We start from the raw sequence: 23,110 nt of genomic DNA, 5'->3' as shown, positions 1-23,110 counted from the left end.
TTTATTGGTGCTGAAGTTGAATGTTTACTTATGTTTTTAACATTCATTTCCCACTTTATAATAAAAAAATATATCATTGTTGGTGCGTAAATACATTTTCAAAATGTCTTCAATAACGATGGGAAGAAATTGTAGATTATAGAAAGTAACTTTGTCTTTAAAAACTCAATAGAATCAATTTATACATCCTTAAACAAATTAAGTTTCGAGTTGACGTAATTTTATTTATGAAATTATAATCGCATACCTATTACATTTTTAATATGAATTTATTAATCTACAAATTGTTTTAATTTTAATAATCAAATCGAAAAAATACTTTGGTCTCATTCAAAAAAAATAATTTTTATTATGTGTTAAAAAAGTACTCACATAATCAATGTTCCCATTGATCATCGGATACGCTTCCAAAATTACAATTACGCAGAGGACAATTAAAACAACAAGTCCAGTATTAAACTTCATAATTGGTATTCCCGCTAACTTGTAACTGACGACAGTATCACACAAAGTTATAAGGTACAGTGATTGGTAGCTTCATTCCGGTCGCTTATAAGGGAACGCGAACAACTGCCCACGCGAACTACTAAGAACTCTATAGGTTAGGTTACATTGTTCTCGACAAACAGTTTTTTAAAAGGCAAACTCAGCTTTAAAACTATTTTTCCATGCCTGAAAGCTCTTTCTGTAACACCGGAACATTAGTTGCAAACAATCTTATTGTTGTCTATTAGCTGACAGACATTGTTATATTTTATTCACACATATTTAATTTATAAAATAAGGTTATTTAATTTATTATTAACCAATTAACTTTACCTCCCAAGTTAGTAGGGAGAGCGGCAGCCTGAAATTAGGCTTACGATTTTAAAATATACTTAACTAGGTGCCCAAAACTCTATTTTTTAAATATTCAAAATTAATAACACACATTGAAGTAGATGTTCGCCACTAATTACGTGCTAATAATATTAAGTATTAAAATATCAATTGTAAATAATGATATATTTAAAACAATCGTACGTCTGATAAGAAAGAAAATTGTGTATATTTCGTTAGTGTAGATATCTTTAAAAAAGAATTTTATTTAAAAACAGTTGACGAAACTATATGATGAAATTTATTATTTTTTTATAAAATTAGATGTATCTATAAAAAAGTAAGCAAACATGTTTGTTGAAAACGTTGAATAAGAAGTAGTAATTACATGTGACATGTACTTTCTTTTGAAAATATATGTATCTGCTCTAAATAAGTTGGAATACAAAATAATTCATTTCATCAAAAACTGACATGGCAGAAATCTTTTGAAAGTATGAAAGATTATATTTGATTTTCAAATAAAAACAAAAACTTTTGTACACAAGTATTTATATACTAAGAACAAAGATCCGATTTCTAAGACATACATTATATTCTTATCTTTTGCAATCCCTTCATGCTTTGTAGAATAGATCTGATATCTCTGTCGTATGCTGAAACAGACGTATGAAAAGTATTCTTTGCTTACAATTGTTTATTAACAGAATCTCATAATTTAAAACAGATAATAGAAATATATTATCGCTTAATAATTCATAAGGATTATTATCGGTGAAGGCGAGGCTGAGTCTTTTTAAAACAACATATTTTTATATAATTTTAATGTTTATTTAATAAGATAAGCTGTTTTAATTTGACGCTTAATTGCAATCATCGCAAATTAAAATACCTTTAAAAGCCCAAAGATTGAAAAAAGTTAGTTCACAGTTGAGTTATTAATAAAAAAAAAAAACTTTGCAGCAAATATGTTGACATACGAAGGTTCCTATAGATTCATTAGGTTTAGATTCATTAGTTTAAGTAAACTGTTAAAGGCAATAAAAAAACAATTTAATAGTTTCAGATTTTCAATAGCCCATGGCATAGTGACAGACAGACACAATAATTAATTTATGTATATATATTATGAATTTTATAAATGTTCCAGTGTATTTTAATTTTTTGCATATCTTAAAATTTCATACAATATTTTATAGTTAGTTATACACAGACCATTTTATTGATTCACATAATACCGGAAGATAAAAATTATTAACATTATTTATTTAATTAACAAATGTTATCGTATAGTGTCATTCGTAATATCCGTATTTATTCCGCGAACCGAGTGACGAACATTGAGTCAAAAGATAATTTAATTAACAGGCATCTCTTTAACTTGTCCTGTACGATTACGTGTTCTCATTATCATTCAAATTGTCTGTTAAATTCTAGAACTCTGACCGGTTATCATATTAAATCTTATTCTGCTAATGCTGTCACATTAATTTAAACGCGTTACAATTAAATTTTCTTATCGGAAGCCCCAAAAGTTATTGTATGTATACCACAATAAATTATTAGATCAGGAACTTTTAGAATTGTACCTTAATTAGATTTTAAGTAAATATATATTTACATCCCATTTCATAGAAATAGCCATCACAAGATTCCTTAGGGATTTTCCGTAAGATCAATTTGTATCACTAATGAGCATATAAACCACTTTATAGTTGGGAAGCAAGGAAATAAAAAGCAAATTTATAAATTTTATATGCTTTTTATGTTGGAATACCACAGAGCTTTTTTTTGGATCTGTAGTGCTTTTCAATGAATCATAAAGATATCAATATATGTTTTGAAATAAAATAAAAATTATAAGTTTGTCCAATTCGACCACAATACATATATATCAGACGTACATTAATATAATCAGTACACTTTTGTTTCGAATTTATTTATACGTTGGTTTCGAGAGGAAAATGTATGCAAAATGGCAATTAGTTATAGCAAGTCTAATTTTTAAACACTAAAGTACTATGTTCTCGAGCTTATGCATATTTCTTGAACAAAAAATTCTGTCCTTAAAGAGGACATAGATATATTCCAGTTAGAGTTATGTAATGTAAATTATTAATGCTTTAATGAGCATTAATAATTTTTCAGCTTAAGATAACTTTTTATGCAAAGATAATACATACACTGGTGTAGTTTTTGGCAAATAAGTTTCCCTATTTTCACGTCTATATTGCCAAAAAATATAAGGCACTTTCGAAAACATTAAGGAAAGTGGCTTCAATTTACCATAAATTACAGGTTACCCAGCAGCAGCTTGTTACTATTGCCATAAGTTAATAAATTTAAAATTATACAAGAAATTCTAGTTCACTAAAAACTATAGAATACATTGTTTCAAGTCTAGGTTTTTTTTAAGAGAGAAATGTCGAAATTGTCTGTTTTGTTGGTCACCCTAGCTCCAGTTTTGTATCGATTTATAGAAAGACGAAAGAGACGGAAGTATACGCCTATTCTTCTCTTGTTTGTCGCATAAAAACTGAAAAGCTACCTTATCCGCGTGTTGCTTACACGGGAATACTTCTTTCATTTGAATATTCTATAACAAATTCATTAAGAAAATAAGTGCAATATGTAGTGATTGGTGGATATCAATTAAGCTGTGATCACAATCATGGTACGTTACTTTAATTCGGTAATTTCAATATGAAGTGTTTAATTAAATTACAAGAAAATAATAACACAAATAAATAAGGTGTAAAGACTTATAAACAAATATACCTTCCCTATAAAATTTTAATTTGAAAAAGCCTGAAACTATTATTAGGCAAAATTATTCTTAAATGGATTGAAATTTACATTACAACAATTACATTTACTTCTAACAATTCAAGTGGTTAATTAAGCTCTGATGCCTTGACTATAAAAGTGCTTACATAAAAACCAAAATAAAAAAGACTGACTATCTAAATCTAATAAATTTTATAAGAAGAAAAAAAAATTTAGTTAATTATTATTTTAGCTTAGTAAACCTGATGAAGTATCTTAACTAAACAACTATAAAATGAGTCGACTGAGTGTTTTGGGAGGTGGAGAGGCTTGCGGTGCCCGTTGGACGCTCGGGGCACTGCTGCTTGCTCCTCTTGCCGCTGCTAACTCAAGCTATTGTGCTGTCCTGGCAATAATGCTGCTCGCCGCCTACATAACTTTAGCAAGTAAGTCGACTTATACACTTGCTTATAAATTTCAAAAAAGAAAAAAGCATTATGTAATACAAACAATAGTAACATCAATCGGTAAATAATTTCGCTACTTAGAATTTTGTCGAGAATAATTTAATTTTTAAATAAGTTAACAACATATTAAAAGTCGAAAATAAACTTCAGCTCTTATAAAAGTTTATTTATGTTTTTAGCGTTCACGTCACGAGATTTAAAGAATTTGGATGAATTGCTGCCGCCGAATAAAACTGTGAGAGGTCGGCGTGAGAGGAACTTGAGGTCGTTCGCAGACTTCATGGCGTTGTGGATGTCGTTCTTGTCCCACCTTGTTGCAGTAGCTGTATGTGCTAGAATCCTTAGTGCTACTGCAGATCATGTTACAGCAGGTCGTACGAGACGATGGCTATTTGGATACGAAACACGATCACTGGGTGAACCCTGGCCTGATGTCTTAGGAGTCACTGTTGTTATGATTGTTTGCGCCATGTTCATGTGTGGTTTAGAGGTGAATTTTATACACAGCTTCTCATATACGTCTGTATGTATATTTTTTTTATTATAAAATCTGTTTCCAGGAGAGCATAATGTTCACGTTCATGCTATTGGTGGTGCTATATATTTTCAGCCAGTGTTTCGCAATATTTGGTTTAATGAACTTAGATATAACAAATATAAAAATGCCCATACCAATAACTGTTTACGAGGTAGTAACGAATTTTTATTATAATTATAATTATATATTTTTTTATGTCAATTAACATGGAATTTTCAGTTATTTACAGCAGCTGCGCCTATTTCCTATGCATTTGCCGTGGTTTTACCTCCAAAAGAAGATGAGAGTTTAAGGAAGAAGATTGTTGTAATGATAGTTTTGCCTACATTATCATTAGCCACTCTGTGTTTTCTTTATACAAATATGCTTAAAGGGTGAGAAATATATTCCACATGCAAATAATATATTTTAAATTATTGCAATTAATTTTTCATATCATGTTTCAGAACGACTATTGACGCTGCGTTACCTGTTACAACCTTATTAGAGGCTAAAGCTGCAGGATGGATTTGTCCTGTATTAGCGGCCATTACGGTAGCAGGGATTTGTCTGGCTTTGACGGAACTCTGTCCGTTACTGTTCAACGTTCTAGTAACCCTGGCATCACCAGAATGGAAAGTTCTTACGAGATCTATGACTTATGAGAGTACAACAACTGGCAGTCCGGTCTTGGCAGTATTTACTGCAGGTAATCAAAATTATACATAGTCCTCTTTTCGGATTACTGAATTTTTACAATTTTTCTAACATTAAGCATAATTAACAACCAAGAAATATGTTTTACATGTTTTTTTATATGTTACTAACTTAATAGGACAAAAAAATGATTTATCAAGAAAGCTGAGAAAATAATATGAAATAATTTTGATTATATTCCAGTACTTCAATACTACTATCATTATTTGTTTTCCAGGAAGTCTAGCGGCAATTCTAGCATTTGCTTGTCCATTGTCACACATGATAACGCTAATGAATGCCAGTCATTTACTTGGTATTACAATCCAGGCATTTCATTTTATAGTATTGCGATGTGTGCCCACAGCTGAACAAATGGAAGCTGGAGGTACAAATTAAGATGTTTTTATTACATTAAATACGACAGCATATTAAACAATTAGTTTTATATTCAGATATAGAATACAAACGTCTGGGGAATGAAACTACTGAACGTACAGCGAAGTGCTCTGAGAAAAAAGCAAAACGAGGTCTATGGTTCATACCTTCAGCTATTCGTCATACAAAAACTCTTGAAAGCATAAAATCTAAAGTCGGCAAAGGTAAGTAACGTAGTAGTATTTTAGTCTAAAATTAGCTTCCGCTTTGTATTTTTTTTTTATTCTTACTAATATCAATAATTTTAGTGGTAAGAAATAAAAAAAAACACACAAATAGACATAAAATGTGTTGTATATCCATGTAAATAAATTTAATCTCATTTATAACCTAAATATAAATAATTTTTTTAAATCAACAGCATTTAAATTATATTTAAATAGAATTTCTTCACACACGTCAACGGATATATATGAAGAATTCTTATGCTAGATCCAGATGATCGTGAATGCCTTCTACTGGACGAGTATACAGGGTGTCCGACGGAGGAAATAGATCACGTGACCAGCGGCGGCAGCGGTACAAGAGTCATCGCTCTAGCTGAAGAAGAAGACGTACAATCTGATATTGATGGCAGCGATGCTGAAACCTCAGGGGATGACTCTACTGATATCGATGCAATCGTTAAGGAATACAGAGATAGAATACAGGTTGCTCTTTTTATTGACCCTCTTTAACATTTATAGAATGATAAATTTTAATATCATTTATGGAATTAATTTATTTCTGCTAGCGAAATAACATTATACATCCAAATGATCAGCTTATCTACGAAGCAAATCTATAAAAAAAATTAAATGCAGTTGTTTAAAAATGTTCAATAATTAATCAAATCAAAATTATGTGCAAATGATTTTTAGATGTATTTATGTATTTTAAACAATTAAGTTCATGATAGATTGGTGGGTTGAATGATGAGTGTATATTTTTTGGTCATCAGGTAGTGACAGCAATCCCAGAAGCTACTGTCCCTACCCCGCCCTGTGTTCGTGGCGCAAAGTGGTCAGCCGTAGGAGCAGCGATACAAGTGACATCGGACGCGCTCATAGCTATCGGTTCTTGTAAAGACAATCTGCGTTTACCCATGTTCGCTATTGGAGTGCCGTGTAAGGATATTTCACAATTCAAGTCCATAACTATGTCCCGAAAATAAAATATACAAGAAACTTTTTTATATTATGCTTCATTATATTCTATTTAATTTTTTGAGTTATTGGCGTTTCCTTATAGATTTCACTAATGTCATGTGCGAATATTTTACTAAGCTATATAAAGAGGCATTCATGAATATGGCTTCATTCACAATGGAATTGTATACAATTTTTCCAATGTCAAAGTTTGAAGGACACTTTACACGACAGCGGATTTCATAAAATTGGGCATTTACGAATGTTCATAGATAAAAAATTATAAAAGTTTAAATTCATCTTTACTGGTGGCTGTATTCATAAAATAATTTTCGTCATATTGATTATCGCCTTGAAATTGTTTATCCTTAATATATGTGATGTAATTTCTGTTTATCCAGTATGGTTGTGTGGGCTCATTATCATAGCGTGGCAACCTTCTCACAAAGTAGGCATCAAACGTCTCCAGACAATACAAGCACCGCTAACATTGATAATATCTGCTTTACTACTTACTCCGTTACTCGTCAGTTCGTGGCCAGCTATAATACTCTTTGCGGGAGCAGGTAGGTAATATAAGGGTTTATTATATTATATTGCTACATAAAGGAAATAAATTTTATAGTAAAAAAGTATATATGTTAAGTGTAACTGAAGTCTGAAATATATATTAATTTCAAAGACAAGTAGTAGGTACTTATACCAGGTAACAATTATGATAACTTAAAGTTATTAAATAAATTGAACAATTTTACAGATTTTAAACAAGAGCTATTGTACTCTTTTTTTTTGTTATGGCTTCATTCACACTGGAATCGTGGAATATTTTGAAAACGTCAACGATTTTATTCGTTAGACGAATTATAATACTGTGTGGAGAAAACACGAAGGAGTTTTTCGAATGGAATAAAGGCATTCATTTAATCATCTAAGAAGTTTCAATGGAGAGCTCCACTATATAAAATAACTGATATGGCATATTTTACCTGAAACATATCTAAAGATTGGTCCACAACTCAAAACCATAACATGTTAAATTACAAATTTTCTTAGTAGTTTAAAATCTCCTGTATACATATGAAATAACCAACAGTTAACATGTCATATGAACCCATTTCCAAAAACAACACCGGTATAAGATCGCTACTCGTTAGAATAAAATATTTTGACAGGCGTAGTGATATACGCGCGCTGTGAGCGTTGGTGCGGAGACTTGGCAGTTCATCATGCACGTGGAGTTATCGAGAAAAGACGAAGACATGCTCCCTCAGCCAGACTCACCCACGTGGACACCGTTTATATAGCCAGGTATATATCAACTGACTCTTAGACGTAAGAAAATACAAAATTATTAGCACAGCTATAATAGCGTAGTTGACGATAAGCAAATGTTTTGAAGATTTCTATTTTAATGATATTTTAATATTTATAAATGTGAAAAACAATAAGTGGGTAATCTCTGAAACTTCTGGTCCGATTGCATAAATTTTCACCGATAAATAGCTGCTTTTAATCAGCCAGGACGTGTTGCCCTATGCATGAATGACATACTCTATATTTTATATAAGCGGGTTAAAGCTGGTAAATATATTTAGAGTACATAATTAATAACAGGAAAGTTAAAACTTACATCAAAATGATCCTCACAAAAATACATTTTTACATTCTACATTACAAGCCACATTTATGCCTCATCTTGCAGTTGTAGCCTTTTTTTACGTATTTGTTCCTTTCAAGGCACATACATTATAGAAGATAATATCTAAGATAATAGTTTTGTTGCTACTTTGATCGTTGAACTTTTACAGTGAGATACTAAACAATATTTATTAAACTTGTGATCCATTTTAATAGATGATTTGTAAAAACCTGTTAACCACTCAACCAAACAGCTCTTTGTTTTGCAACCTGCGACGTAATACGACTCGCCATGACAGTTGGACGCGTTTTGTGGCCATTGTGGCAAATAGTTCTTAAACATATAAAATAAAATAGAATCTGTAACATGAACATGGTAAATTAGTTTTTCAAAATTAGTTAACTACCATATTCTCAATATAGTTTAAATATGTACCGGCAGTTAATAAGTCCAGTAAAGTAAATTTGGCCACATAGCATCGTAATGTAAAGTAAGTTTTTCAGATACCTAAGCGATTTTTATTATTTTACACCTTCCGACTTTTTGTTTACTTTTCAGCAAACGCGATCGACAATGGATGACGAGATGAAAGTTTTAGTCACTAAACAAAGTTAGAAATGTTACATTGCCTTATTTACATATAGTGCAGGATTATGCAATCGTAGAACCGTCATAAAGTCATTTGGAGGTCCTTCGACCTCCTATAATTTCTTCAGTATCTTTTAAAGATCGACTTTGAATAGAAGCTCTGAGTAGTAAATTCCACGTCATGTGAAGTCAAGTGTTTTCAATCTAGCAATTAGCATGTATTATTGAATTTATTAAGCCCTTAAGTAGTAAATAATGATCAATAAAAATGAGCTTAAAATATCAGAGCCATATTTCAGCAGGCTCCGTAACATTTGGCACTATTACTTTATGGTTAATGCAATATTTACATGTTATTTAAAAGTACCTTCAGATTTACCGAAGTTAACACAAATTTTTTTTTTAGATGACAAGAAGATGACTCGGATTCGAGTCTTGATAATCTGTTAGAAGAAGATGATGAAGGTTTGGATGCTGACGTCGAATGACATGAACCAAAAACGATAATCATCATCACAAAATAAACATAAACAATTCATAAAATATCCATTAATAATTCACTTAAAATCAGAGCCCATTAAGTAGAAAATTCTTTAAATAGGGTCAAACAAAATATATATGTCGTTTTAAAGAAGATTTTTTTTAAACTGAAATGAAATCTTCAATTTTAGTCAATTAAAATATCCAAAACTCTTGCAACGCAAAAAATACAATATGTTAAAAGTACCTTGCTGAAATTGTTCTATTAGATATTAGTAAATAAAAAATAGTATTTAATAGCTTTTTGTAAGACGATAACACGAAGTTATATGATTTAAAAAATTTGCTATCATCCGTCCATTCATGTAAATACTACCTAAATGTCGACATTAAAGATTTCAAAATTAATTACAATATCACCTGCTGTGATATTCAACAATTATTAAGAAGTTATATGTGTTTCGAATTACAGGCCAAAAAATTACATGAAGAGTGTAGAGATTCAAAGGTGTTTTGTATATTCTTAGTGTATAGTAGCAAACCAATTGTACTTTTACTTGATAAAAATATAGAGATTTTGTTACTGAAAAAAATATTTAGAAGAAGATATTTTAAAATATAATATTGCAAAATCGCTAGCTAAATTGCCTTTCACTATGATAATTAGAGAAAAATGTGCCTATATTATAGTCATTGATAATAATTATTGTATCTGATTTATTGCTTACACACCTAGTAACTTTTTGGAAATTAAAACACATGGCTTAAAACAAACTGTATCATATAATGAATAGATGTAAATCATTGGCAGCCTTAAAAGTTTTATAATGAAGCACATATTACTGTTATATAGATATATTTTTATAATTCTATGCTTTTATAGTTATAAATGATGTGTATTAGGCATTATATTTATTGTGTTTAATAGTTTTTACTGTCGATCTTGACACTGACACTATATTTATTTATGCAGATTCAAGATTCTACATAAATAAATCCAAATAAATCATTGAAGTCAGGAACGTTATAAATATTTCAAACTGTCAATGTCAAGGTCGAAAATACAAAAAAGTATTTACTGTCATAATTAATAGCAGTCGGCCTTATAAATATCAAAGTTGGTTGTCATTTGTCAAGTCAGTTTTGCAATAAAAGAATAATATGCTGTATTTTATTACGTTTTATTCATATTTTCCAAAGACATTATTATTGATGATGTTATTTTTCCAATAAATACATTCTATATGTTTTTTCGGCTTCGTCGTCTTTGAAAGTAGGGTTAAATTTGACTTCTATTATTTCTTTAAATCCCTCCGTTAGTGACGGTGGAACAAATTTATTCCTGAAAAATAGATTGTTATTTAATAAATTATGTTAAAATTTCTATGAGATCGCTTATTCAGACTATAAATTATATAAATTATGGGACTATTGTCCCATGACCAAAAAGAAAAAACCCACTTACTTGTAACTATGGAATACTATTTCATTGACAGGCACATGTTTAAACTTCATAATCTCTCTAAACTTATTATTGTGTAATGAATGTGCTTTGGTGGTCATCATCCTTGCACAACGGCATTGTACATTTAAATTTTTGGCTATGGAGGTCCAACGAGACCGGGACTCTGTATCTGGGTTTGTGCTATCTACAATCACACTCTTGCCTTGCTGGAAATATATTAAAATATTTGTATTAACTATGCATTCATATATTTGGGCTATACTATTTTGGTCTCTATATATTTTATATTTCAATAAACATTAACACAGTGTTTATCAAATAATTTAAGCATAGCAAGCCACTAAGTTATGAGTTTTCTTGCTAAGAGATTGAAGACAAATAAAAATTTGTGAATTAAAAAGTACATTCTTACTAACAGACTTGCACATTTGGTTTCATAAAATAAGACAGGATTTTATAAACATACAACATTGAGCATTTCATAGTATTTAAGTTATAAAATACCTTCAGTAACTTAGATGCTTCCGAGGCACATTTTTGCCAAGTACCAAGAACATCTCTACACACTGTAACATATCTGCTTCCTGATTTCTGTTCAATTAATTTTGCTATGAATGATTTACCACTACCAGGATAGCCTACCAGAACAAGAAGCTGAAAGAAACGAGACAGTATACAAAAAGAATATGTTTTTTACATTACATTTTCAATACTATTTCTATAACTAACCTCCTTTTCATCACTAATTAAATCCTCATTAAAAGGCTCTGCTGTTACTTCTTTTGGTATGAATTCCGGTTTGCTCATCGGAACATTTGCAATTGAGTGTCCTAAGAAAAACTGTTCTGGTGTATAAAATTTTAGTCCAAGGTTCTCGGCTAGAAGTATATCAGCCATTGAGTGATCTTTCTTCCTTCCTGGAGCCCAATTAGCTGCTCTGCCTGCCGCATCTCCACAGTAAAAACTGTTATCCATATCAATCAGTATATCATCATTATACTGCAAAAACATTTGAAATTAATCTTTATATCCCAGAAAACAGTACTTTTTAAATGACTAAAACTCGCGTAAATCTTAGATCACATTAATAGTACTTTTTATTGATGGCACTGCTTTCATGAAATTACATAACTTATTAATATGATATATAATTTACCTAACACGTTTTTAATCATTTATGACTTACACATAAATATTTTAACATCATTGTGATTATCTTGTTATTTAAAATGCTTTTCAACTATCATAATCACAGGAGTCCAGATAAAAATATCACTTTAATAAACCTTACTTGTGTTAATAAATTAAAATGTGAAGATCTAAGAAAAATATAGGTATCTCTAATCACAGAAAATGACAAAAGACGATAAAATTCTTTTGTATCACAAATATTAAAATTGGTACAAAGAACTAACAATAAACGATTGTACTATTTGTTATATGGAATGTAAAAATACCTTTTCAGATAAAATTTTCCACATGCCTGTCATAGGTTTTCTGTAAATTCCTTTACCTGTAGCTAAGTAGACTTGTACTGGGACATTTAATTTCTGCACTAGACCCTCAATTTTTTTCTTAAAATCGTCAATTCTAACTCTGCCACTTCCAATTGGTGATTGGTTACTAAGAATCACAATCTTATAACCTTCTTCAAATTTGTCCGACAGCTTCTGTGGGACTTGCGGCATGGCAATTTGCCAATCATTGACATCAACAGGATGAACCTTCCCAGACTTGGTCTTTATCAATGTTCCATCCATGTCAAAAGCTGCTATTCTACTGCTAGATTTTACTCCCTTAGCGGTAAACATATACACTTCACCTTTATCAATTTCTTCCCACATATCTTTACCAGCCTCTTTAGTACTCACTTTGATTAACTCAGCTTCAGTTTTTGATTTCTTACGTGGAGCTGAATCCACAATGTCTTCTTCCAGTTTCCTTTTATTCTGTTTTTGTTCACTGTGATTATCAGGTGGTGGTTCAAACTCAATTACATGAATATAATTGTTTAATAATATCTCAACTCTGCTCCCATGTTGTAATTTATACAAGCTATTTCTCTCTAGAGCAAAACCATCCAAACCTGATGGATTAATACCAATCGATTTTAATTCGACAGAGCATTCTTCGCAATCGGCTTTTAAAGTAACTGGAAAAATAATCATAGTGGAAAGTAATAAATTTTTGCAAATTCGAAACCTATCTAAATTCTTTGCATGCAAAACTGACTTATTTTGTACTTACTCTGTTGACGAGAACAGGACTGGTCCTTTATTTTAGTAATTTTACTGCGTCCAACTATAACATCTACATTATGTGGTAATTTAATAGGAGAATGCGAATCTAGTAAACATCGTAGGAAGCATTGTCGTATCATTCTCTAATAAGTTTCGAATTTTTGTTTTATTTTATTGAAAAAACATGAATAAATAAATATTTATTTAAAATAATAAAAAGAAACACTGTTTTCAAAAATCGTTTACCTAAGGATTTGACACATATGGCCACAAACAACAACAGCTGATTTATTTGTATGGATTTTAGATTCTTATTATAATTATCATAAAAAAAATTTGAAGAGAAATGTAAAGAAATTATATTCCTTTATTTGATTTAATATTTTAGGGCACAAAACAAAAAATAGTGAGTAAAATAAATGTCACAGTATCAAAACACTTACAACATTTTTATTAAAAGAAAAATCTATTGGAACTGTAAATAAGTTCATATTCAATGCTTATTTTTAATTTAGATGTTTAATGCGGGAGTTATAAAATGTATACATATATTCATGTACTAGTAATAGCACTAATCAAAAATATTGAAAAACTTATTAATGATTTATTTCAGAACGTTTATTCACCAACCATACTAAAATTCCCACGCACTTTCAAACTATTACTGAGTCGACCAGTCACCTGCCCGATTCACCGTGTGACAGTGACAATTAATTAATTGGAAAAAATACGGAAATTTAGATCTAATAGACTAAATAAGTGGAAAATTAAATGAGGGCTTGGAAAAAATAAAATAAAAATAACAGAGTTTTAACAGTTTTATTACAAAATTAGCTGAATTGTACTAACTGTGACAATTAAGGTAAAACAGTGATAGCTGTTTACATTTTTAATATTTATTGACGTGGTGTAAATTGTTGGCAAACGTGTATTATTATACTGACAATAATAATTTCCCTGTTTTATTAGGCGTTACAGTCTGCCATAATGTCTTTAACTAAAAGAAAGCGTTCTCATGAAAAGGAAGAATTGCTTGAAAATGGTGATCCAGTTTTTAACCAAAGTAATATAAAAGGAGATGAATTAAACATAGCAGTTTTACTTTTTCTGTATACACTTCAAGGCATTCCGTTGGGTCTGGCTGGAGCTGTGCCTATGTTATTACAAAATCGTGGCATTACATACACTCAACAGGTAATTAAAAACTAATAGGCAATCAAAAATTAATAACCCTGAGTTTTAATTGCTTTTGCTATTGCTTGAAATTAAATTTAAGATATGGAATGGGATTAAATTAATAATTACTAATGTTTCTTCCTGTCATATTTCACTTTTTTTTGCAACAATTACAAGACTAACATGACTGCTACATAAGAAATCAGTAGATTTTTATGATACTATGCATTTTACAATGCTCTTTATTAAGTAATCAATATATATTGTGTCAATAAAACTTGCAGTTTAAAGAACTATTATAAAATTTTTGAAAAAATTAATCTTTAATTAACGAAACTATTTTCAAAACAATAAAAACTTTTATTTTTTTAAATTACAGGCTGAGTTTAGTTTTGTCAATTGGCCGTTCAGTGTTAAACTGTTGTGGGCTCCCATAGTGGACGCATTGTTCTGGCCGAAGTTTGGGAGGAGGAAAACATGGCTTGTTCCCATACAATATTTGATTGGTATAGGCATGATTTTGATGTCAACATGTATAACCGACTGGTTGGGGTCAGAAGAAAAGGCACCATCAATGGCAATACTAACTGTAACATTTTTACTACTCAACTTTTTGGCCGCCACTCAAGATATCGCTGTTGACGGTTGGGCTCTGACTATGCTTAAGCGGTGAGGATTTATTTTTAAATGTCCCTATAAAAAAAAAATTGCAATCTTAAAACTGTATATTAGCTATAATGTTTTATGCAAAATATACATAAACAGAAGAATGAAATAGTTTGTATATTTGTGAATTATATTATGGTATAGATATTAAAATGAACATAAAACTTTTTTAGGTGTAATGTTGGTCATGCCTCTACATGTAACACGGTTGGACAAACGGCTGGATTTTTCCTTGGATATGTATTATTCTTAGCTCTGGAATCTCCATATTTTTGCAATAAGTATTTAAGGACAGTACCAGAAGAAACCGGCCTCGTAACATTAGCTAGCTTTTTGCTTTTATGGGGCTGGGTTTTTATTGTTACGACCACTTTTATAGCAATTTTCAAACACGAAGCCAACGACACTGTTACTACAAAGGAAAGTCAAACAAAGGGTATGAAAGATATTGTGAATGCATACAAACAACTGTATACTATTGTGAAATTGCCAGCTGTTAGAACATTGACTTTAGTGTTATTCACGGCTAAGGTGATTAAGTAATTGTGTTACATAAAATTCACTATTGTTATGAGAATTTTAAAGGAGAAGTTTTCTTTACTTGTATAATTGTTTTTATCAGCTCGGTTTCTGTGCAAGTGATGCTGTGTCTGGCTTAAAACTAGTCGAAGCTGGTGTTCCTAGAGAAGATTTGGCGCTCCTAGCAGTACCGCTAGTTCCTGTACAAATTATCATGCCTGTGGTTAGTACTTATCGATGTATGATTTAGAATATGTTTGTATGTAGCTGTCCAAATTATATTAATATGTTTATTGACTCTCGTCATAGCATTGGCTTGATTTTAAGGCTGACGTTAATTTTAATTGTGATTATTATTTACTTATTAACCTAATAGTATTACTGTACTTAATTTAATTATATTCATGATATGTATTTTGTGAAATTAATTTTATAATTTATAATACCAGATTACACCCAGCCTTAGGAAGTATACAATGTATGGGCTTAGCAATGACGTGTAGAGAAAATTTTCTTTTGGTTGAAGTATTAATTTTAATATTAAGATGTATTTTTAATTTTCAGATACTAGCAAAACACACAACTGGCCCAGCTCCGTTATCCCTCTGGCTTCGGGCGTTCCCACTACGGTTGTTGGTTGGACCGCTGGCTGCCATACTTGTAGCCTTAACACCGACACTACTATCAGATAGCGGCCCATCCTATTCATATTTGTTCATTCTTATGTCACTTTATGTATTTCATCAGGTGAGTTTATATTAATACCAGACAAACTGTTCCAATAACATATTTGACACATTCTAGGGAATACTTTTAAAATATATCTCAAATTGTTCATCATGTCAAAAAACACTTGGAATTAGATTGATTACTGTTAATTGCTTTATTATCTTTGAAAATCACATTCATATTTTAAATATCACTTCCTTGTAAATAATGGCAAGCGTTTATTATTATTTTTTTTATATTTTGTAAAAATTGTGTTATCACACACTGTGTTAGTTAATTTGGTTAAAAAAAATACAATCTTTTGTAGTGTTGTAACAATTTGTTTCGTATTTTAATTATTCAAACATCCTATTGCTAAATAATTAATAATAAAAACTATTACGTAGACACGGATGCTTCATAAATGATATGTATTATATACTATTTCCTTTCTTATGTATTTGTTTAACGTAAATTATATATTGTTATCATAAGATAAAGGCACTTGCCTATTTGAATTTGATATTTGATACGGTTCTCAAGGTCGTCCATGTGACATGTTATCGATTCTAATTTATGTTATGTGATAATAACTGACACTGGCAGAATATACTGTGCACGTCTTTGTATGGATGAAGGCAATAATATAAAAAAAAAAGTGATAATAACAAAGCGATCGAGCGTAGGACTAATTTATTATGCTTACTTATCTTTATGTTGAATTTAGTAAAAAAAAAAATAGGGTGCCTGTGAAAATGTATTTCAGGAACTAGGTGTTGTTTATATCAAAAACATAAAATCACTCGAAGATTGCATGAAATGTAAATTAAGTAGAGAAGTCAAATAAATAAACAAAGTTTCTGGACAGACTTTAAAATCTTATCATTAATTTTGTAAAAAAATTTACTTATGTTATTTCAGACCTGCTTGTACTGTATGTTCGTGGCTGTTATGGCGTTCTTCGCTAAGGTCTCCGACCCGGCCGTCGGCGGAACATATATGACCTTATTAAACACTGTGTCAAATCTGGGAACCAATTGGCCTAACACGTTAGCTTTATGGGCCATAGACCATCTGACATTTAAATCCTGCAGTGGCTCTACCTTAATTGATAATACTTGTGCATCGCCCTTGGAAACTGAGGTTATTATAAGTCATACACATATTTAAATATTAAATAATTTTTACATTTATTTAAGTCAATGGCAATGATGCAATAAGTATTGATTTCTTAATCATCAAGTGTTTTATTATATTCATATATATAATGTTCAGACTATAATAATAATAATAATAATTCAATGTTACATTATTGTATTGTACAATATATAATTTATTAATTATTTATTTTGTCTGTTCTGCAGGAGTGTAAAGCAAATGGCGGCACGTGTAATATAAGAATCGACGGTTTTTATATAGAAGTAGTGATATGTCTTATCGCTGGATTCCTCTGGCTTCAATGGGGAAGAAAAACTATAAGCAGACTCCAGCGATTGCCGTCATCCTCATGGCAAATAAACCGTAACAGATAAGACTGAATGCGATACATCTTAGCTCATTAAATATAAGGCACAAACATTTTAGTTTTTTTTTCTCGCTATTAATACTTTTTCCGACCTTCTGAGAATAAAAATGTATTCAAATATATCCCCGGATGATGTAAATTTTTATTTTTTCGTATCTCTGTCTATGATAAAGTATTTTATAAAATAAAGTAACATATATACCCGCCTCCAAAATAGAGTGAGCTCTGAAATGAGTATAAATAATTATAAATACTAATTAGATAATATTGTGATATTTTATAAGATTATTTATAATTTGAACTAGTACAAATGTCGTATGAGTTGTGTTACGCTATTTATATAACCGTATATATTGTACAGGGAAATAAAAAAGTCTAAGATCTATCATCTGTTTATATACACATCAACATACATTAAAATATAACAACAATCTATGAACTCTATGGATTTCATATTAACATAATAAACATTCCATTTATTCATATAGCAACACTAAAAAAAATTGTACGTTTTTAAGAAGTCATGCAAATAAATTAAAAGACAACTTTGTGCATAAATAAGTAATAAAAATTATAATATCAACCGATAACGACAATATAAAAAATACATTTAATTAATTAACATTTAATTACTTGTGACTCGTAGATATATTATGTATATAGTGTTGCCTTTTTTTAAATAAATAATTACTAAATATTGTTGACTATTATTTAAATTTAATTCTCTACATTTATTAAACATTAAAAACAATACAAGCTGGTATCCTACGGTGTTTTTTTATTAAGTGTTATTTACACAAAGCATAATAAATTTGTATATAACACGTAGTATGTCCCTTTTTTTCCGTTAAGTGGACCTTTTTTTTGTGCTTATGTAAGACCTGCCACCTCTATTTATAAGTTTGAAAGAATAAACTTAGTAAAAAAATATGTTTAATTAAAAAAATTAATCAGTTTTAATATTTTTTTAACATGAATGATGTATTTGACGTTTGTGTATTATTAAGGACTTTTTTAAGATTTTATAAAATTTTAGAAGTGGCAGACTTAAATTTTATATACATATATTTATGAAAAATTAAATTGCAGGCTTGCGAAGTTTACGATTAGTACCGTAACGGAAATTGTTATTTTTGTCATTGACTTCCGTTTGTGTATTTTCTTAGTTTTTGTATAATAAGAAATACCTCCATACTGTTTGAACACCCCCCCATTTTTGCTCAATTAACTTGGTAATTCGCAAAATGTTTCCAATTATTTTAAATAAAGAAGAATTCAAATGACTGATTGAAAGTGAAATCTCATGTGTCATACAAAATTTCAAAAGCGTGTTCGAAATTTAAATTCACTGTTCGCGTCTGTTTAGTTCGTCGTCGCTTATTATTGGCTTGCGGTCGTCGCTCTTACAACCACGTCCCAAGCGTCCTACTCGTCTTGCAAGCGAAGAGGTTTTATCCACTGCGCCCCAACTGTGAGCTCCACCGCTACCAGATCGTGATAACAAACCTGTTACACCTTCGCCGAGTTTGCTGTGATGTATGCCGTATAGGAAATACAGGAGTAAACCTGGAATTAACGTATTTAACTTAAGTAACATACCAAAAAAATAATAAAACAGCTTTTTATTAAATATGTTTTTCATTGTACCGGTTGGATTTTGCTATTGCAATATTTTATTGAACCATATTACGTAATAATGACTTTGTTGGACACAATACAACTTAAGTTAGGCTTTTATTTGTACTGTGATAAATAATTATTGTAATTACAATGCTTTAAGACACCAACTTAAAGTAGCATTCAAATTCACTTACCAAATGTCATCCAAATAGTGAATCGTGCCCATGTTAGTGCATTTAGGTTGACCATCAGCTCAACATTGAGCATGACGCTGGCCGCCGGCAGCAGCGGCACCCAAGGGACGCGGAACGGCAGCCGCAAAGGGCTTTGTTGATGAGCCCAGATAATGAACAGACCTGGTAGTAATCATTTTATAAAAAAAAGTACTAAATATGTTTTATAATTCATTGTCAGAATTGACAAAACGTAAACCCATTCTATAAATTAAAGAACGTGACCAAAGCCAATATCATATAGTCTTCTGACAAAATTCTTATTAATATTTAAAAACTGATTGGAATTGACAAATTTACGAAGTCTAATTCAAGGTGTCATATAAAAAAAGTATTTTTTTCGTAGTTTTCTTAAAGAAAGTCAGTGAAATTTAAAGAAGGACGCAGAAGAACAAACTCACAAGCAATAATTATAAACGTCAGTACGAAATCCGGTAGTAGAGCCCAGGGTCCAGCGTTCGGTGCTAAGAAGTGGTTGTGGGCGCAGAGAGCCGCGGTCGCAACAGTGAACACGTACACACAAGACGTTACCGCAGCCCCGGGTGCTCGCCCTCCAGCCAGAGGTTCAAGCCAAGCATATTGCGCACGAACCCGACCCACAGTCAGCGCCTCAAACATCTATGTTGGGAAAATTTAAAATTAGTCAATTGATTCTATTGGTGATTTTACATAAGTTGAAATTGCTGTTGATTTAGTTATTAAATGAGGTTTGTGAGAACTTTTAATACTTTCACATCAGAGAAATGACGAGACGTAAATATTTTTCACTTATGTAAGTGGCGTAAGAACTGCAATTTTAAACTAATATATCGGATAAGTACTATACAGCATGTTAAGGAGTTATAATATTACTCTGCATATTCTCCTTATATAATTTGAGTGGAATTAATATAAATACTCATACGTCTTTGATGAAATACCTCTGAAGAGGATGACCCGCCATCAGTCGCCGGAGTCCCAGTAGCGGAGCTGTCCTCTCTATCAATAGGCGAGTCCAATTGTGGCACTCCGAAACTTTTGTCCTCAGGAGGAATAGGTCTATAGCGCAATATGATAACCGCTGCACTAACTATTGTGTACGCCAATAGCGTCCCGATGGACATAAATTCCACAAGTTTCTCTAGATCGAACAAAAGAGCAATGAATGCAGAAGAGAAGCCTGCTATGACGAGGTTCGATATAGGTATTTGTGATTTATTATTAACATCGCTGAGAAATCCGAACAAGAGTCCATCAGCTGACATTGCATATAAGCATCGTGGCAACGAGAACAAGGATCCTAAAAGTGTAGTTGTCATTCCACATACTGCGCCCACAGCTACAGCATACTTGGCCCAATCAGCATGAACCGCGCCCAAAGCTGCAGGTAATGCTGCCTCCGGATTAATAGTACTATATGGCACCATCAGCGTTAAAGCTATCGCAACCAGTATATAACCAAGTCCCACCATTACCATGGACAATATAGTAGCAATAGGTATCGAACGCGAAGGGTCCTTGGCTTCCTCGCTAGAAGCAGATATACTGTCAAAACCTACAAAGGCATAAAAACAGGTAGCCGCACCAGCTAACACTCCGCTAAATCCATATGGCATAAAACCTCCGTTCTTCTCAGACCAATTGGTAATATCTGCGTAATAAAAACCTAAAAATATAACCAAAGAAATGACGGTAAGATTTAAAATGGTAAGGCCATTGTTTATATACGCGGAAGTTTTAACGCCCACGGCTAGAATTAACGATGCTACTATGCATATAAGAAATGCTAGCACGTCTGGGTATCTACTTAGGAGGGTTTCGTGCAACTCCCCTGTGACAGAAATCGTGGCATTGCTTATTGCGCCGTCTAGTATAGCATCTAGATATCCTGACCAAGCACGAGCAACTGACGCAGCACCTAAAATATATAATAAATAATCAAGAATGAATATAATTTTAGCTTAAATTTTTTAAAAGTCAGCTATTTATAAAAATCATTACCTATCATGTATTCAAGCACAATATTCCAACCAATTATAAACGCCCAAAACTCGCCAATGCTAACATAGGTGTATGCGTAAGCGCTTCCTGCCCTGGGTATCCTTGTGCCAAATTCGGCATAGCATAACGCTGCTAGTGTAGATGTAATTCCAGCTAGTAGAAAACTAAGGGCTGTGGCTGGTCCAGCCATATGACGAGCAACGGTTCCTGTTAAGACATAGATGCCAGCTCCGACCATATGACCGACCCCTGTAAAATGCCATTATTAAAAACACCATGAATAGATTAAAATTAAAATATCATACCTTCGCAGAATTAATAATAAATATACCTATACATGAATATAAATCAATACTAATTTCCTAACGAAAACTTCCAATTGTAATTATCTACTGAATGTGCGAATCGTGACTTACCAAGTAATGTTATATCAAAAGTTGTTAGACAACGATTAAGTGGCGTGTCCAAAACGTCTCCATAAATAGGCTTCCGTCGATTCATCTTATGACAAAATCCTGAAAGGACGTGCCCCAGGATTTTGTGTCTGGCTCCAGGCATGATTACTATAAGCAAGAAATATAAGAATTCGCTAAATTATAAGAACGACAGAGACAAAGCCAAAATTGCGATGAACTGAGGTTTATCAATTAGTTTTTGGATGAAAATGAAGGGCAATATCTAAAAATATCTTTTTAAATACATATTAAGGAAGCCACTTCTATGGACTAATTATCTTTAACCAATCTAATTAAGAACAGGAACACTACCTTATAGAACAGTTTGGCAGAAAATACAACTTACCTCTTAATATCGTGACCAGCTGACGATATTTGCAATGTCCCAGTGATAGTCACTCCGATAGAACGGCGCGCGCACACGATCGATTATTTAGGGATGAGCCCAACGTTATTTACGTTGAATGTGGGCAATGCATACTGAAAATACTTCAGAGACCTTAACTGCTTTATTACATTCATCGCTAACTATGAAATGAATTTTATTGTTTTATTAAATTACTATAGCGTTCTGCGGTCGCTTTCTATTAACTTTTTATAAATTAGGTTGTGTTAAGGGATTATAGAGACGTTAAATATTTCTTATAATTTTGTAAAATAATTACCCCTTAAATATTCACATGAATAGATTTACAAATTTTAAATCTAGCAAAATAGGAAAAGGAAATATTTAATTTAAAAATAAAATCTAAATTACAAAATAATACTTCTATATAACCCTTGACCAAGGCATGCATTATGTACCCTAAGAATGCTTTACAAGAATAAAATAAAATTAATGCCATCGTAATTATAGTAACATTTTATAAGCATATATAAAAATATAAGCAGTGATTGCTACTTGTATTAAAATATAAAAGTGGACAATTTTTGGTTTGAGGCATCTTTCATTTAAATATAATAAGCAGTAGTTACACCCTCCCTAA

At 31.3% G+C, this 23,110-nt stretch overlaps 4 protein-coding genes across 5 annotated transcripts; 2 read left to right on the top strand and 2 right to left on the bottom strand.

The window, feature by feature from the left end:
- Positions 1 to 3,355: 3,355 nt before the first annotated feature.
- Positions 3,356 to 10,706, top strand: LOC116770190 (uncharacterized). The gene is made up of 13 exons (XM_061527820.1): positions 3,356 to 3,493; positions 3,839 to 4,031; positions 4,232 to 4,542; positions 4,613 to 4,741; positions 4,810 to 4,964; positions 5,037 to 5,278; positions 5,504 to 5,653; positions 5,721 to 5,867; positions 6,136 to 6,353; positions 6,644 to 6,809; positions 7,232 to 7,396; positions 8,003 to 8,138; positions 9,464 to 10,706. Exons 2-13 carry the CDS (start codon positions 3,881 to 3,883, stop codon positions 9,465 to 9,467), a joined length of 1,974 nt encoding a protein of 657 aa, XP_061383804.1. The 5' UTR covers positions 3,356 to 3,493; positions 3,839 to 3,880; the 3' UTR covers positions 9,468 to 10,706.
- On the bottom strand, positions 10,700 to 13,696 carry LOC116769917 (uncharacterized protein F21D5.5). Of its 2 annotated transcripts, none has more exons than XM_061527823.1 (7): positions 13,686 to 13,696; positions 13,250 to 13,385; positions 12,460 to 13,154; positions 11,732 to 12,001; positions 11,507 to 11,656; positions 11,003 to 11,208; positions 10,700 to 10,879 (listed from the first exon to the last, which is right to left on the bottom strand). In XM_061527823.1, the coding sequence occupies exons 2-7, from the start codon at positions 13,380 to 13,382 to the stop codon at positions 10,756 to 10,758; spliced, it is 1,578 nt and encodes a 525-aa protein (XP_061383807.1). In that variant the 5' UTR covers positions 13,383 to 13,385; positions 13,686 to 13,696; the 3' UTR covers positions 10,700 to 10,755. The 2 variants fall into 2 exon arrangements, with proteins under 2 accessions (XP_061383807.1, XP_061383806.1); XM_061527822.1 differs by lacking the exon at positions 13,686 to 13,696 and adding an exon at positions 13,489 to 13,507.
- Positions 13,697 to 13,900: 204 nt separating this feature from the next.
- On the top strand, positions 13,901 to 17,891 carry LOC116770271 (acetyl-coenzyme A transporter 1). The gene is made up of 8 exons (XM_032661679.2): positions 13,901 to 14,104; positions 14,212 to 14,436; positions 14,798 to 15,087; positions 15,258 to 15,615; positions 15,707 to 15,826; positions 16,168 to 16,350; positions 17,233 to 17,454; positions 17,676 to 17,891. The coding sequence occupies exons 2-8, from the start codon at positions 14,230 to 14,232 to the stop codon at positions 17,841 to 17,843; spliced, it is 1,548 nt and encodes a 515-aa protein (XP_032517570.2). The 5' UTR covers positions 13,901 to 14,104; positions 14,212 to 14,229; the 3' UTR covers positions 17,844 to 17,891.
- Positions 17,892 to 18,214: 323 nt separating this feature from the next.
- Positions 18,215 to 22,774, bottom strand: LOC116770232 (cationic amino acid transporter 4). Its single transcript, XM_032661619.2, has 7 exons — positions 22,471 to 22,774; positions 22,086 to 22,232; positions 21,670 to 21,918; positions 20,610 to 21,586; positions 20,091 to 20,307; positions 19,651 to 19,812; positions 18,215 to 19,402 (listed from the first exon to the last, which is right to left on the bottom strand). The coding sequence occupies exons 2-7, from the start codon at positions 22,225 to 22,227 to the stop codon at positions 19,182 to 19,184; spliced, it is 1,968 nt and encodes a 655-aa protein (XP_032517510.2). The 5' UTR covers positions 22,228 to 22,232; positions 22,471 to 22,774; the 3' UTR covers positions 18,215 to 19,181.
- Between the last annotated feature and the right edge of the window lie 336 nt (positions 22,775 to 23,110).

Source organism: Danaus plexippus, assembly GCF_018135715.1.
Source record: "Danaus plexippus chromosome 13 unlocalized genomic scaffold, MEX_DaPlex mxdp_15, whole genome shotgun sequence".
NCBI lineage: Eukaryota > Metazoa > Arthropoda > Insecta > Lepidoptera > Nymphalidae > Danaus > Danaus plexippus.
Note: the sequence above shows the minus strand (reverse complement) of the source record. Positions and strands in the feature narration are given on the sequence as shown.